General features: G+C 33.7%; 1 protein-coding gene across 1 annotated transcript in view; it reads right to left on the reverse strand.

Moving 5' to 3' along the window:
• Nucleotides 1-17,202, reverse strand: part of LOC126830930 (E3 ubiquitin-protein ligase HERC2) — a 91,526-nt gene that overhangs the window by 36,389 nt on the left and 37,935 nt on the right. The window contains exons 16-38 of the mRNA XM_050561444.2: nucleotides 16,958-17,115; nucleotides 15,223-15,446; nucleotides 14,468-14,623; nucleotides 13,957-14,142; nucleotides 12,824-13,003; nucleotides 12,292-12,380; nucleotides 11,499-11,757; nucleotides 10,961-11,189; nucleotides 10,475-10,634; nucleotides 9,337-9,532; nucleotides 8,527-8,831; nucleotides 7,927-8,103; nucleotides 7,517-7,653; nucleotides 6,589-6,778; nucleotides 6,186-6,333; nucleotides 5,403-5,578; nucleotides 4,625-4,814; nucleotides 3,865-4,044; nucleotides 3,079-3,269; nucleotides 2,296-2,446; nucleotides 1,653-1,858; nucleotides 847-1,065; nucleotides 244-409 (exon numbers count right to left, since the gene is read on the reverse strand). Coding sequence (XP_050417401.1) covers nucleotides 244-409; nucleotides 847-1,065; nucleotides 1,653-1,858; nucleotides 2,296-2,446; nucleotides 3,079-3,269; nucleotides 3,865-4,044; nucleotides 4,625-4,814; nucleotides 5,403-5,578; nucleotides 6,186-6,333; nucleotides 6,589-6,778; nucleotides 7,517-7,653; nucleotides 7,927-8,103; nucleotides 8,527-8,831; nucleotides 9,337-9,532; nucleotides 10,475-10,634; nucleotides 10,961-11,189; nucleotides 11,499-11,757; nucleotides 12,292-12,380; nucleotides 12,824-13,003; nucleotides 13,957-14,142; nucleotides 14,468-14,623; nucleotides 15,223-15,446; nucleotides 16,958-17,115 — 4,273 coding nt within the window. The remainder of the gene's footprint in view (nucleotides 1-243; nucleotides 410-846; nucleotides 1,066-1,652; nucleotides 1,859-2,295; nucleotides 2,447-3,078; nucleotides 3,270-3,864; nucleotides 4,045-4,624; nucleotides 4,815-5,402; nucleotides 5,579-6,185; nucleotides 6,334-6,588; nucleotides 6,779-7,516; nucleotides 7,654-7,926; nucleotides 8,104-8,526; nucleotides 8,832-9,336; nucleotides 9,533-10,474; nucleotides 10,635-10,960; nucleotides 11,190-11,498; nucleotides 11,758-12,291; nucleotides 12,381-12,823; nucleotides 13,004-13,956; nucleotides 14,143-14,467; nucleotides 14,624-15,222; nucleotides 15,447-16,957; nucleotides 17,116-17,202) is intronic.

Raw genomic sequence — 17,202 nt, forward strand, 5'->3', positions numbered from 1 at the left:
TTACAGAAAACAATAAGTATTAAAAAACTGTAGCCATATCTATATACGAAGTTGATCATTTGTCAGCCAATTAAGTCAAGCTATCTAAACACAAATGTGCATAAATTTCAACTCTGTATTCCAAAATCTTTATAACCTTTACTTGTTTCGTACTGTATCTGAAATAAGAGGTCTTCAAAATATACCTAATTTAGTCAGATGGTTGTATTGATCAATATTATAAAATCGATTGTTCATACTTACAGACAGCTTCTATACTACCAGTACTTGTAGCTAGAGGTGCTCGTGGAATGTCTGGATCTTTCTCGTATATATGACATGTACAAGCTAGGCTGATTAATTTAGCCCAACTATATAATAAATGTTCTCCCAACTCCAACTTCTCGACATGGAAATCTATAAGTGGAACCTACAAATATAACATATCATTTCATTTTGACTAGCATAGTGAGAACAAAGGTAGTATTTCTCATGTTATCTTTTGAATTAAGTTAAAAATACAAGACCACATGACTTTGATATCTGCTACTGAAATTCATAGTCCAAATATGAAATCTTTTATTTGGCTATCTGTTTTTCAATGATAACCTGAATTCTCATGGTCTCCCTTAATCCTTTTGGCCAGTTTGACTTTGCGAAACCCAAAACAAAGATTTGGAGCATGGAATATTTGTTTCAATAGCAAGTTTGTGTACTAATGTTTGCTTTTGATTCAATGGTACCTAAAATTTTACTTAATATCAGCACTAGAGGTGGATTTACAGGAACAAAAACATTTTTGCTGTCATCGACAAGTTTCTGAAGCTTAAATTCCAAAACAAGTTACGTCGTAAAAGATCAACTTACCACAGTAATCTCTGACAATCTACAGATCTGTAGCCCTTCTGTGTGGAACTGGACATGTATTTTTCCTTTTGGTGTTATTTTAGCTATAGTACCATTACTGTATGTTTCATGATTAACTAAACCACCAAGTCTTGGTCTGTTATCGACACCTCCTATCATAGCTAATACAGCTAACACGTTCAGGAAATTATTCTCTTCCATAACTTCTATTTCTACCAACTGTAATTAATAAAATAGATTGAATCTATTTAGAATACCTTTAATCTGTTACATCATGAAATAGACTCAAGATTGTTTAATATACAATTCATTCTGATAATGTAATAGCCTTAAGACCTAATGATATCATGAAATAAAGATCAAATGATATAGAATTCATTCACTTCATGTAATAGACTCAAGATCGAATAATACATAATTCATTCACTTCATGAAATATATTTAATTTCAAGTGATATACAATTCATTCACTTTATGAAATAGATTCAAGATTGCATGATATGCAATTCATTCACTTCATAAAATAGACTCAAGATCGAATGATATACAATTCATTCACTTCATGAAACAGACTCTAGGTCAAGTGATATACAATTTATTCACTTCATGAAATAGACACCTAATCAATTATACAAATTGCTAATGTATTTTCATATTTTATATTTTCCTAACATCTAAACTACAATATTTTTGTTTAATTGACATCATATCTTGCCAATCAACAGATTCCTTGTTTTGTGCAAGAAAGATTTCAAACAATGACAGTGACCAAAAAGTAGCTAGACAATAAAAAAAAGAGATCCTACCTGAGGAGATTTGGTTTTGTCTGTCATCAGTGAAGTTATATGTGTAAACTGTTCTACTATAAAACTATTTATATGTGGATTCCATAGTTCTAGAGTGTGTAATTTACGTAACAATACAACTATTTCTTCACAGATAGTACTGGTATATGATGCTGTTACAGATACAGGTATATGTAACGATTTTCTCGTGCGATGAGGTGATTCCACTGAAAATGCATATAATATGTAATTAAAGTAAATGTCTTTATAAAAATATGAAATGAAATGGGGTTTAACGTCCATACAGAGGGCTACCTGGACAGCAGCCTTTTCATCAAATTCCAACTGTCAAAGGAAGGGTCTTTTATATTCACACCAATGTGTATAAGGGATCTTGATTTTTCATCCCATTGGACCGACTATACACTGTCCTTGCCCAGAGACCAACCAAGATAAATGTAAATGCAACTTACTACCAAACATACATATTGTCTCTAGAGATGTAAACAGCTGAATGTGTATTAAAGACACTTTGAGACTAAATATAAATCTATACATAAAAAATACGAAAAACTATGCTTAAATCTTTAAAATCTTTAGTGCACAATAGCTTATTAAAACTCTACGCCAAACAGTTTCTATATCAAATAAATTACATAATTACCTTCTGTAACAAGTGTAGGATCTGCAGAACAGGAAGTTAAAACAACACCCAGTAATTTAAACAGACGGCCAACAACTGATGTCACCCTATCCATATCCATACCACGATCCCAGGCTGGTAGTATAGTTCGTAAAAACTTTAATATTAAAATCTGAAATACATTTTAATTTTATTATAGATACTATTGGGTGTTTATTTCAAAATAATAAAGAAATGAAATCGGGTCTAATGTTCTACTTTTCTGCACCAATAGGTGTAATGAGGACAGGAATACGACATTATGTAAGAGCTAAATATACCTATTGCAGGTATACATTTATTAACATGACAAGACCATAATCAACTCTTGATGGCATCGGATAGATCCGATTTTAAGTAGATTAGAATGATTTGGCCATTTAATGATTTGATTTACAAATGGAGGAGTGAGACTAATATGATCAATGCACACATCTTGTCAAAACTACAACTCAAAATAAAGGAATTTGAATGAAATTTTCAATATATTCATTTTGCATTATCTAAGGGATCTTTTATGTACATGTCAATGTGTACACAAACGACTATACACCTCTATCCTGCACCACTGACAAGGGCCCAAAAATCCTGATGAACTTTCTCGGAAAATGCAGCGAGCCAACGTCTTATTCACTTAGCCACTGTGGCACCAATAATCAAATGAAAATGTTAAAAGTCTGTCTGAGACAATTGTAACATATAAAATTAAGAACATTAACAAATATTCTTAGAAAATCATGGGGTAAATAAAACCTTCCCTCTTACCTGTTTGTAAACATTTTTAGTTTTTTTAGTTGTATGTTCATCTTCTAGTATATTCATTAATAAAGCTATCCACCTATGTGAACTGAGAGCTTTACATATTAGTGGACTAGTAGCTATACTACGGACAAAACCTAAAGTACACCAACTATAGTGTTGTTCACTGGCTATCTGTATCGTTGTAGAATTTACATCTGTAAAACAAACAATTTATTATTTAGTCACCATCAAAAGTTATTCTATAATCAACAAATCTGAAATTTGTCTTATTCTAGTATGATTTTTCCATAAAGTATGGTGGGTTAATGGAGAGTTTCGACTGTTATCTTTCCATAATCATTAGAATTTAAAATTGAGTTTTGGTGGAACACAATTTTAATACGATTTCTGAAAGCTTAATCAAGAATTTATGACAATCTTTACTGGCTCTCGTGACACCATGTGAAGTGAAATAGATATGGTATTAAACAGACAGTTTTGATAAAAATCTTGCCATAATTATCAGAATTTAAATTTGCGCTTTGGTGGAACAAAATTTATTAAATGTGAAGTATTACACATTTATAAGTCAATGAGTAGAAAGTCACAGAATTGTTATTATCAGCCTTTAAACACTGACTCACATACACCTTAGCTTCTTCCAAAAGTGCAGAACATGACAGCGACTGTAAAATCATCTGCTCACCATACTCCTCCTTACACAAATTGCAAAATGTTAGCCATATTCAATTGATTTGTGGTGTTTTAGAAACCCAACCATCCACCAATATAATTGTAAGAATAACATACTTAAACCATGATTACAGCCATGATCAACTATAGTTCTCATTAAACCACTTAATGCACCAATAGCTTCTTTCTGTGCTTTATCAGCATATACTCCAGCACATACAGATAATATACGTAATAGATTTATAGTAGAACGACGAACTAAAGATGTCGGATGTTTACTTTCTGGTTTACATTTATCTACAAATACATAAGAAATAAAATAACATGTGGTCTAGCGTCTTACTTTTTTGCACCAACACGGCTAATGGAGACGGACATGTGCAATGCTTTAAATGAAATGTTGCCTGGACAGCATATTGTCCATCTATTCTTTTACATGTATGCCTACATATATACAGGACCTCGGTTTTCCATCGCATCAAAACAATTAAACGCACTTCCTTGCCAGACTCTCTAAACTGCACCACTGATGTGGTACAGAAAACCAGCAAAGAAGTTGAGCTGACCAACAATATTAACAAGTCAGAATAAAGATTTAATGGTAATCATTCATGTTTTGGTTTATAATTTAGTGAATGTATTTTATCTCATGCTTAGCAAAACATAAGAAGTGGCATGTCCATCTTATCAGTTTTTTTAATTACAAAAGTTTGTCCACATGACTAACAGAAGACTAATGATATTCAACAACCTTCACTCAGATATAGCATTGATTTAGTTTCTTTAATTAGACTGAGAGAAAATCTTTCTTTTCCATGGAGAAACATAATGAACTATAACTATCAATATTTATAATCGTCCATGATAACCAACCAACCTGATTCGGATTCATCCTCTTCATCTTCATCATTATCAGGTAATTCTGGTGGTTCAGCTAACTTGAGATCATATTTTCTTTCTTTACCCATTCTATAACTATTAGTGCTACCTGTATCCCATTGTACTCTTATCCATCCATCTTCACCTAACTCACCAATAACACGACCTAATCCTGGTGGTGGACCATCCTATATTCAATTAATAACATATAAAATAAGTGATTTTTTCACTGAAATTAAATTCCAACTAAGTGGCAATAAATCAATATACATACATTAAAACATCACAGTTAAATAAATAAGAAAGAACAATTCCAATATAAATAAAACTGAAACATACATTTTAAAAACAGATGGATAGAATGTTAAAAGAAATCTATAAATTTCATTCAAATTGCATGATTACATAGATAAAATTAAAGTTGCCCAGAGAGAGAGAGAAATGGGGTTTAACGTCCACTCGACACAAACTAGTTCATTTCGGGACTAACATATGGTTTAATTTTATTTCAATAATTCGCTTGCGCATAAGGGTCTTTAGCAGTGGGAGGAAACCGAAGGACCCGGAGAAAACCCACGAGGTTGGACAGGCGACCCTACTCCTTGTCACGTACAACCGGGGGATTCGAAACTACGCCAGTCGACTCAATAACAGACTTTATGATACAGCGCGCGCACGCAAACCATTCAGCCATCCACCCCCCCCCCCCCCAAAGTTGGCGAAGTTTAAAATGTGATAAAATGTTTAAGGATGTTTCAAACAGACAATATTATTACCTGATCGCCCCATTTCCAATCAACACCTCTCATAACTCTAACACCTATCTTCATCATACCAGCTAACTCAACACCAGTTAAAGGTACTGGTTGATTTTGTTTGCGACTTCGTTGTTCTTCAGGAATAGTACATACAACTGTATTATTATCTGGTACCAATACATCTGGATCTGGACCTGAATAAATAAAATAAGGGTTGCGAGGTCATAAATAACAGTAGCAAAAGTCAATACTTTCATAAGGAAAATCAAAATGTAACCCAAAATCGACAGAGGTAATCCCTGTAAAATACAACCAATCAGGACAAGATGGCATAATAATCATTTACAAGAACTGTATGCTTCGGAGAGAGAGAGAGAGAGAAATGGGGTTTAACGTCCACCCGACACAGACTAGGTCATTTTGGGACTAACAAATGGTTTAATTTTATTTCAATAATTCACTTGCGCATAGGGGTCTTTAGCAGTGGGAGGAAACCGGAGGACCTGAAGAAAAACAACGAGGCTGGACAGGCAACCCTACTCCTTGTCACGTAGAAACCGGAGATTCGAAACCACGCCGGTTGACTCAATGACAACCCCCCTCAAAATCGACAGAGGTAATTCCAGTAAAATAAAACCAATCAGGACAAGATGGTACAATAATTATTTACAAGAACTGTATGCTCTGGAGCATTCAAAAACAAAATGTTGACAGATCTATGATCACAGGTAATCTCTACAGGTAAGGTGGGATAATAAATATAAAATAGTATTTGTATAAGATTAAAGTTATTAATATTACCTGCTAGCCTAAGAATACTTTGTGTTAGAGCTAAAGTTCCTGAATTCAACAGAAGACTAAGACTAGTAGCTTGATGTTCCGTTGATAACATACTTAATATAGCTAGAATAAACCGAGCAGATGGCAGAGAACCAAGGCTTAATGTCTCCTGAAATATACAAATTATTTAATTTCTTTAGGTCCATTTCATAGACCATATATCTCCTAAATCACATAGAACAGTGACAAATACTGATGATTTTTGGGCCATAAAGGATATGGTGATGTTTTCTGTTATCAAACTAGAAATTTACAAAAGTGATACCTCTTCCTTCTAATAAATATCTATTTCTATTAACAACAAAAAAGTTAAGCCCAAGCCATGAAGTTTTTAATTCAAAACAGACCACATTATTATATATACCTTAGAATTATCGGCTATTGGTTGTCCTGGGTTTGTTCCTTGGCCTTTAAAATGTTGATCAGCTTTTATTACACAGTGTCGTAATTCGCGTATACACCATCTATACAACTCAGCAAACGTCATCTCTAGTAATATTCTATCACATGGTGGAATCAATTTAACATCAGATAAACAGTGAGGTAGTGGAGCACTGGAGGATATAAAATAATGGAAATCAATTTTCTAAAGTAGAAATATTATTAATTAATAAAAATCAACGACGCCCAGTCTACATGAAGTTAAACGTACAATATAATGGTTATCTACAAACTGACTGAATCTTCTACACCTCCAGATTTCTCAAATAGAACAGTTGAAAACCCTAATTTAAACATGGGTTAGCAACCAAAATAAAGTTTCATAAACAGTAAGTGACATCATAGAAAGATTAATAATGGGCAGTATTCAAGAATATAGCAAGAACAGGAGATTCAACTCTCAGAAGCTCTAACTCTAAATTAAATTAATATAATTAAAAGTTGATAAATGATTACGAGTTAGCTACTTTAATTTACTAAAGCGGGACGATGTTTGGATTTTTGAAAATTAGCTGCAGGTTACCTTGAATATTACAATAATATCAAGTGCCAGAATAAAAGTATAAAAATACTTAAAGAAATAGTCTATTTACAGTGTTTGAACATTTTGACTAAATAAAAAATGAACCAATTGGAAACAGTCTCTAAAACTGCTGGACTGATTTACATAGCTCAAATAGTAAGTGAGTGAGTCACTGCAATACTCATTGAGCCATCATGGCTCTCCCATTTACATGCAATTTGCCAGTTTCAATCACTGAAGTATATCTTAAGACTGCTTCCATGACCTCTATTTATCATTTCACTAAATTGACAACCACTGAAACACTAAACAATAAAGTACTACTTACTGATATTTTCTACCAACAGTAAGTAAACCATTCCAACCACACATCATAGAATATTTAACAGATGATATCAGATATTCTTTATGAACCAATGATAACATATTCTGTATACCCTTTAATCGAAGTTCAGCTCTAGCAACCTGTGATAGAAGTTAATATGTTGTCAATTCTAAGACACATATAGTGGAGTTATCTAAAGAGGGGACAATTTTTATCAAATGGGTGAACTCACTTTCCACACTTCAGCCCTTTGACCTTTCAAAATTCATAAAATGCAGGTCCCGTTTGAAATCTACCTACTTCTCAAGTCAATTTGTGTATAAGACACAATTCAAATTCACAACACAAGGGATCAAATCTATTCGAATTCACAAGTCATAATATAAATCCCTAAAACATAATAAGACAATTACCTGAAAATGTAACGATCGTCTCAGTTTATCGATATCTATCGGATGTTCATACAAAACAAACTCCACGATTTTATGAACCAATGGTATCTCAGCTTTGGTTCCAGTTAATCTCTGTCTAAGCCATCGTAATTTTCTGGTACAAGTAACAGCATTAACTACATGTTCCCAAGGATCATCCTGAAAGTCAGAATATAGTATTAGTTTAAAGTATTTCCATTATTATCCAGTATCACTCTTAATCAGCAAGAAAAAAACAAATTTTAATCCAACTGATGAATCAAAAAAATAAGCTGAAGCTATATCGCAATCATTTCAAAATAATAACCAATTTTAAAACATCGATCACAACCATTCTTAAAACATTAAATCCTTTTTAAAACATTTATAGTAATCAATTCTAATATGTTAATCTCAATATACTGATCCCTATCATTCTTAAAATGTTTATAGTAATGATTATTAAAACATTTATAGCAATCATTTTTAAAACATTAATTAATATATAATCTAAGTAAGATCTATAGACCTTTATCTAATATAAAAATGATATGTTACGAGTTATCAGAATAATTTTTAGAACTTTAACAATTTATAGCTTACAATTCTATCTGGGTCTGCCGTTTGTTGGGCTCGGGCATCATCCCTTTTGTCACTACTTTCCTCGGGAAGAACAATTTCTTTTTGTGTTTCTCCAGTTTTAGTTTCGCTCTCATCGTCTTCATCATCCTGCACCTCACCGTTTGGAGCTTCTTCCAGTAGTTCTATCTTAGATTCTAATGTTTCACCCTTCATGCTATCTTTAACTACAGGAATATCTTTAGCCCCTTCCACTCCGCCAGCAGCCCCTTCTTCTTCTGTTATATCAACTTGTTCCACTGTCTTGTCCACAGCAACCTCTACTCTTTCTATAATATAAAAAGAATCACCATATGTAAACTACAAGTAGAATCAATTGAGCTCCTGCCAATTGGAAGTGCTTTTTAAATGATGATTAAAAAACAAATGATGTGCTTGAAGAATAAGAAATATTGTTGGAACGAATGTAATTTAATACATTTCAGGTATAAGCACCCCAACCCCAAATATATCATGTAGTACTTTATAACTCAAGATATCATATAGTACTTTATAACTCAAGATATCACACATTACTTTATAACTCACATAGTACTTTTTAACTCAATATATCATGTAGTACTTTATAACTCAAGATATCACATAGTACTTTATAACTCAAGATATCACACAGTACTTTATAACTCAAGATATCACACAGTACTTTATAACTCAAGATATCACACAGTACTTTATAACTCAAGATATCACATACTACTTCAAAATATCGGATAAGTACTTTATAACTCAAGATTTCAATTAACATAAAAATGGATATCTATTCTAAATTCTTACCTTTCGTCTTTTTTTGTAAATCTAGAAGCTTAAGAATAACTTCTCTCCATCTAGGCATGGTTTTTAAGAATTTAGACCGTTTGAATGCGGAAACTTCATCACCTACTGCAGGACGTAGTTCATTAAACAGGAAATGACATCGTTCAATGACAGGTGCACAAACTTCTTTATATGATCTATTCTGATCTTGATGAGCCTAATAACATCAATTTTTTTTTATTTTAATATACATTGTAACAATAAATTCACTGACTTAGTAATGTTTCTAAATAGATACACTAACTTAAGTAATTCTGACTGTTCCATTTTTCTTGATATCCAGAAAAACTTTACATATAACACATGGATAAAAAATATAACCAAATATCATGAGTTATATTAAAATAATGCGTAATTTTTAGACTTAGATATATTCAGACATAACATACGAGACAAAAAATATCTGCTCATAGAAGTAGCATCCATTTAAAATTCTTTCAAGCTTTCCTAAAATCACATGCTAAACAAAGATAGATTCACTCTAAATATTCTACACTTTCGTTTCATCGACACCTGCCATCATGGAACTACTCCGACAATGCAAAAATAGCATGGTTCAGTATTTTCAGACTATGGTCTGGATTAAATGAAATTCAGGTTCAGTTAGTTCGACCATAATCAAGAAATCATGATAACCGATGATAATGTTGATGGCTGAGAAAGTTACTCAAGATTTTTCGGTCTGGTTTCCCCCCCGATCAGTCAGGGGACTCTTTAAAGGAAAAGAGTCTGCATGTTCAGAAAGGATGAAAATTTGAGGTCCCATATATACCCACAGGCAGCAAGTTAAAGATCTCCCAACAGATGGAAATCAGAATAAGAATAAATGAAATGAAATGAAATGAGGTTTAACATCTACTGTTCTGCTCCAACTGGGCTAATGAAGGCAGACATACGCCATACAGTGTGCAATGTGGGAAATATTGCCTGGGCAGCGGCACTATGGCCTACTCTTATATCAAATTCCAACTGCCAAGGGATCTTTTACGTGCACGCCAATATATTCAGGACCTTGGTTTTTCATCCAAATTAGAACGACTAGACAGACTGTAATGTGGCCTTCATGGCAGTTGTAGAAGAATTAGAGACCAATACTTACCTTTATAAGAGCTTTTTTAGTGTTGTATATTTGTTTACATAATTCTGTAATAGATTTAGGTAGGATGTTTTTACTACCATGTTCTCCCTGGCCATGTTCTAATAAACCTAATACCACATGACCTAAATCATGATGTTTTAATAATACTGCCATTAATAACCTAAAATTAAATAAATAAAATTATTTAATGAATGATAACATTTAGGGCTGCAAGTGAGAACTCAAAATATACTTTTACTTTAGCGACAGTTGTATTGAACTTTGAATATTGACTTTAACTCGAGTATTTTCCATAATTTGAACATTTATAATAACTTGAATATTTACTGTAACTGAAATATTGACTATAATTCAAATAATGATTAAAATTCAAGTATTGACTGAAATTCAAACATTTCAAGTCTTAAATGATAATATTTACAATCATTCATGAAGTGTTAAAATCAAAACAGTCAAAATGTTTTGAATTGTATATTTTCCACATACCTTCCGACATCTTCTACTGGATGTTCAACTATTGGTAGATCAAGTCTATTTTCTTTACAATATTTATCAACCATAGCTAGAAACGCTTTCACTAGAGGATCGTTTATTTTCCCTTCTGCTAAAGCTTGTAAGAATGGTCTGGCTACATCTGTCTGTAAGTTACCTTCATAGAGTTTCTCTTTATCCACTGTTTGAGGTAATTGACATTGTTCTGATGTTGGTGTGGCGCCTATTATAAAATAATAAATACAAAATACTTGATTAAAGTGTAAATTGTGAGGATTTATGGAAAAGATGGGTGTTTAATGGTGGAATGGGTTTAATATCTTGTCAACACTATACTTGTCTATTTGAGATTTACATAATTGTGGAATTTCATATTCTATGGTTATGTGTGCAAGGTGAGGAGGATTTCTGCCAACTCAATTTTCGATTCCAAATCTGGACGCATGACTAGGCCCATTTCGCAAGTCAACCCCCCAGGCCCCTCCCAGGACAAGTCAAGACCAGGCTTGAAATTTATGAAATAGTGTCATACCTGGTGTAGTTGTACAAGAACTAGGTGTTCGACTTTCTCCTTTCTCGTCATCATAACTATTATGTGGCTGTAATAACTGTAATCCTCCGCAGAAAAACTCTGCCTGTAGCCATTGTTTACTCTCTTGTTCTTCAGCAGATAAAACAGTACTTCTAGCTTGTTCAGCAGCATGTAAACCTAATAACGTAGCCAACGTTCTCTCGGTGTCAATAAGAGGGGAGTAAACAAAGTTTTCAGGTCTGTGGATATCTCTTGGTGGCTGAAAATAAGGTCAGAAATTCAGATTTTTATTGGAATAATTATAGAGGATGTCAACAAAAAAATCAAAATAGATGTATGATATAATAGTACATTTTGTAAACAGCGGGGGAATTCATTGATCCTGCCGAAAAGACAGAGAGAAATGGGGTTTAACATTCACTCGACACAAACTAGGTCATTTAGGGACTAAGATATGGTTTAATTTTATTTCAATAATTCGCTTGCGCGTGGAGTCTTTAGCAGTGGGAGGAAACCGGAGGACCCAGAGAAAACCCATGAGGGTGGACAGGCGACCCTACTCCTTGTCACGTACAACCGGGGATTCGAAACCACGCCAGTTGACTCATGATAAAGCACGCGCGTGCTAATCCATTCAATATGGATCAATGAATAAACAGTCTTAACTAGATATCTCTAAGGGTTATTAATATAGAAGATAAAACAATTTCCTAAATGTCATTTGACAAAGGGTAGTAATTAAAAGAAATAAAATGAAGACTACGAATGAACAAAGTATTTTTGTAAAGATTACCTGATAATCCCCAACATAATATTCCTCCATTCTTTCTATAGCATCTTCTGAATGACTGTATGAATCAAATGCTGCTGTAGCATCACGACCTGAAAAAAACCCCAACACAGATGTGACTAAACAGCTTTGATTTGGCTTAAAAGTATTGATTTAATCAAGTCTGACATGTTCATTTGCTTTCTAATGTGGGGTTCTGTCTACATTTAAAATGTTAGATCGGCAGCAAAAACAAAACCAAAATTTGTAAACAAATTGACTTCCACTTAATAGGTCAAATTGAAATTTATTAATTTAGATTTTGTCCTGTCACTTTATATAACACATAAGATCCACCCAATTCAACACTGTGACTTTGGCTTAATCGAAGTGGTTTAGACTCTTTTATGAATTTTTTTTATATATAACTGAATCAATAATTTATCCATATGTTTTCAAGAAGTTGCCATGAAATCCTGCGACAACTCTTGAGGCTTATATCCTAAATAATAGATCATTAAAAATATGTACACACTATATAAATAAACGGACATACCTATATATTCATTTAATATTTCTCTACCACATGGGGCTTCAGCTTTAAAATCCTGTACATCATAAACTTTACCATGTATTATAACCCAATGACCACCATCTTTAATCTCATTCTCAATATCTATTGGATGGATTTTACCTGTACCTTCTCGCTTTTCTCTATCTCTTTCTGTAGAACAATCTATAAATAAAATTAAGTGACTCAAGACTTATCTTTCTTCCCCGAAAAATGATATAAATAGCCTTTGTGAAAGTTGACTAAAGATTTTAAATTAGGATCTGTCTACTCAGTTTTTTAATGATTTTAGACTTTAAGTTCAAGAATATCAGTAGTGTTGTCTCACAAAGAAAATAATAGCAAATGAGAACGGGTATATTTAACAACCTAATATTCTGCACCAACCAGGCTAATAAAGACGGGTGGGGTGTGGGGTGTGTGGGGATGGCCAAATGGTTAGCGCGTGCACCCTGTTTCATGAGGTCTGTCATTGAGTCAACTGGCGTTTTATTCGATTCCCAGGTTGTACATAACAAGGTGTAGGGTTGTTTGTCCAACCTCGTGGGTTTTCTCTGGGTACTCCAGTTTCCTCCCATTGCTAAAGACCACTACGCGCAAGCAAACTATTGAAATAAAATTGAACCATATGTTAGTCCCGAAATGACAAAGTTTGTGTCGTGTTGATATTAAACTCTCTCTCTCTCTCTCTCATAAAGACAGGCATATACAAAACAGCCTTTCTGCCTACTCTTCATCGAATTCAAACTACCCAGGGTTCTGTTATGTACATTCTAATGTCTAAAGATGGCCTCGATTTTTCATACCATTCGTTCAACTAGACTCAGTTCCTTGCATCAATGACAAGGGAAACCACGCTGAAAAATCCTGAGAAACATTCTCAGCCAACACTGGGGGATCAAACCCAGGTCCTCCTGGCAACTGTACCAGCGTCTTATTCACTGACTCATTGTGGCTCTGTCTCACATCACAATAACCGTTTCCACAATTCCCATTCTGAATTGGGAGAAACATACTGAGTTCAACAACGAAAGGGGAAAACAAATATCTTCATTGTTTTACTTTGTATCAAAGTACAACAAATGTAAAATTTGTCATTGTTTTTATTTATAACTCACTATTCACACCTGGCCATGCTATATCTTCCACATCATCTTTATCTAATCCTGGTGCTAAACGATTAAACTTGTCTAATATATCTAATATTTCTTCTAATACTGGTACAGCTTTAGAAATAATGATAATATCAGGACTACGTAACTGTAGTAATACCATACATGTTATCATTTCTGGTAATAAAACACCTGAAAAACAGAATATATTAATATGAACACCATTTTACGATTGCCCTCAATAAAGAATGTTAACAGTCAGCACACACCAAGCAGCTATCTGCTGAGCAAAAATTTTGCACACTATCTATTTCCATCAGATATTCCATTTGGAATGGTATGTTCAATATTACCATGTAAAACAATTCCCCATTGTTTTAATATTTATTTTAGAGACCACTGTTATTATGCTTGACTGTAATGAAACGTTGGTCAGTATTTAATAATTTTAAAGAAAAAGTCTTTTAAAAAATTGCCTCCATTATATATTTTGACTTATCAATCATGTAAAACTCACCTGTGACATCATTGACAATAATTTTGGAGACGAGAGTAAAGTTAGCTGGACTATGACCAGCAATACTGGCTGCAGCAGGTAGAATATCACCTACATGTGTACATAGTAATCCACAATATTTCCTTAATAATGACGCAGCACCATGCATCTCTAAGCCTAAACATTAAAACAAACAAGAGCAAAATCAAATATATTATTAATAACAGACTATAGATTCTAATAAGACTTAATGTCTCATTGACACATTAGACTAACATCAACCATTTTTATTTTGAAGAGGCCAATGCTAGGAAGGAGAAATTTGTCAGATTAGTAGCATTCTAACTACCCTTCTTTGATGGTTTTTTTTGTACATGTAAATGTTCACAGTTCTCTATCAAATATAGACATGGCACATTCTTCTCATCAAGGAGCCATGGTGGCTCAGTGAGTAAGACGTCGGCTTGCTATCCTGGAGGTCCTGTGCATGATCCAAGTGTTGGCCGAAAATGTTCTCTGCCGTAGCTCCCCCTTGTCAGTGGTGCAGTCTGTAGCGCCGCTGTCCCGGCAAATTTTCCCTCATAGCACACTAAACAGCATAATAGGCCCATCTTCATTAGCCCAGTCAGAGTAGAACATTTAGATGTTAAACCCTATTTCATTTCATTTCCTTTCTGAGGCTACTGGGATTAAACTGCTTGAACATAGTCAATACAGAAGCTCAGTGATCAATATCCAAAACCCCACGAAAAAAATGCCAATAATAAATAAATCACCTATTTCTGAACTTGGCCTCATATTATCTTCATCCTCTTTAGCTTCTAGAATTTTAGATAAACTGTTTGTTTCTTTTAAAAATATTTTTGAGATGAGAAGCCGTTGAAATTGTAACAATAGATCGAGTGATGGAGTTGTTTCTTTCTGTTCTCCATCTGGTGATTTACCATTATTACTCCTAGCTATATCTTGTAACTTAGATAATGAATGTGTTGATGAATTCCTGAAAGTATATAAACATATCTAACCATTGAATTTCCAAAAGTTATTTATAACTGTATAACAAAGACAATTCTTTTTTTTTTTTCAAGTTATTTGTCCAATTTGAGACAAAAGTCCAAAATATTAAACAAACCAACATATTTAGATCAATCACTGATCTACGACAGCCATGTTGTGAAACAAGCCAACAGTGAGGCTGATGTCCCCCGCCGAAATCCACAAATAAATAGATGACACATATTAATTAATCGCACATCTATTTTTTTTCAAAAGTATCGAGCAATCAAACTGATTATCAAATATACACTAAGTTTCATCACTCTCTATCAGATAGAATCAAAGTTATCTTGTCCCAAAGCATCGACCAAGGAAATTGCTTATCTCTACTTAGCTTTAGCTCGATATGTTAATCATTGAATTCGGTCAAGACGAACATCAACATCAAGTTAGAAGCAGAGATGTTATGTTCCAAAGTCTTGACCAATCAAAATGCTTATTGCTCCTTAGCCTAAGCAGACAATTCTCATCATCGAACTTAGGCAAGGTATTGATGTAATGAAACTATACACCAAGTTTCATCAATCTCACTTAATTAGAACAAAAGTTATCATGTCCCAAAGAATCTACCAATCAAATTGCTTATCTCTACTTACCATAAGTAGAAAATGCTCATCTTCGCACTCTATCAAGGCATTGACCTCATAAACACCTACACCTAGTTTGAACATTCTAGCTCAATTAGAAGGAGAGTTATTGTGTTCCAAAGTCTTGGTCAATCAAATTGCTTATCGTTCTGCTTACCCTCAGCAGAAAATGCTCAATATCGAACTTAGTCAAGGTATTGATGTAATGAAACTATACTCCAAGTTTCATAACTTTCACTTAATTGGAACTAAAGTTATCGTGTCCCAAAGCATCAACCAATCAAATTGCTTATCTCTACTTACCCTAAGCAGAAAATGCTCATCTTCATACTCCATCAAGGCATTGACCTAATAAACACCTACGCCAAGTTTGAACATTTAACCTCAATTAGAAGGAGAGTTATTGCGTTCCAAAGTCTCAGTCAATCAAATTGCTTATCGCTCTGCTTACCCTGAGCAGAAAATGCTCATTATCGAACTTAGTCAAGGTATTGATGTAATGAAACTATACACCAAGTTTCATCACTCTCACTTAATTAGAACTAAAGTTATCGTGTCCCAAAGCATCAACCAATCAAATCGCTTATCTCTGCTTACCCTAAGCAGAAAATACTCATCTTCGAACTCCATCAAGGCATTGACCTAATAAACACCTACACCAAGTTTGAACATTCTAGGTCAATTAGAAGGAGAGTTATTGTGTCCCAAAAAGTGTGACGGACAGACAGACGGACAGACAGACAGACAGACGGACGAACCCATTTTCATAGTCCCCTGCTTTCTTCGAAAGGCGGGGGACAATAAGTCAGTATTAAAGGGCTAGTGATGGAATATTCCAGTAAATGTTGTATATTGAAGTAATATATACCTGAGTAACTGTTGTATAAGTTGTAATAATGGAATGGTAGCTCTGGTATCAACTGATTTTTCACTGGTAGGAGATCTATCATTACTGTCAGAATCTGATTTTTCACCATTTGATGCTCCACCTATTTTATCATCTTCATCTTCTTCACTCTCCTTATCCTATAAAAATAATTTAAACAAATAATTTTTTATGTGATGCTATTATAAATTTCATAATATTTGTCTCATATGACAACGAACAGTTGT

The sequence above is a fragment of the Patella vulgata genome, chromosome 8 (assembly GCF_932274485.2).
Source record: "Patella vulgata chromosome 8, xgPatVulg1.2, whole genome shotgun sequence".
In the NCBI taxonomy this organism is placed as follows: domain Eukaryota; kingdom Metazoa; phylum Mollusca; class Gastropoda; family Patellidae; genus Patella; species Patella vulgata.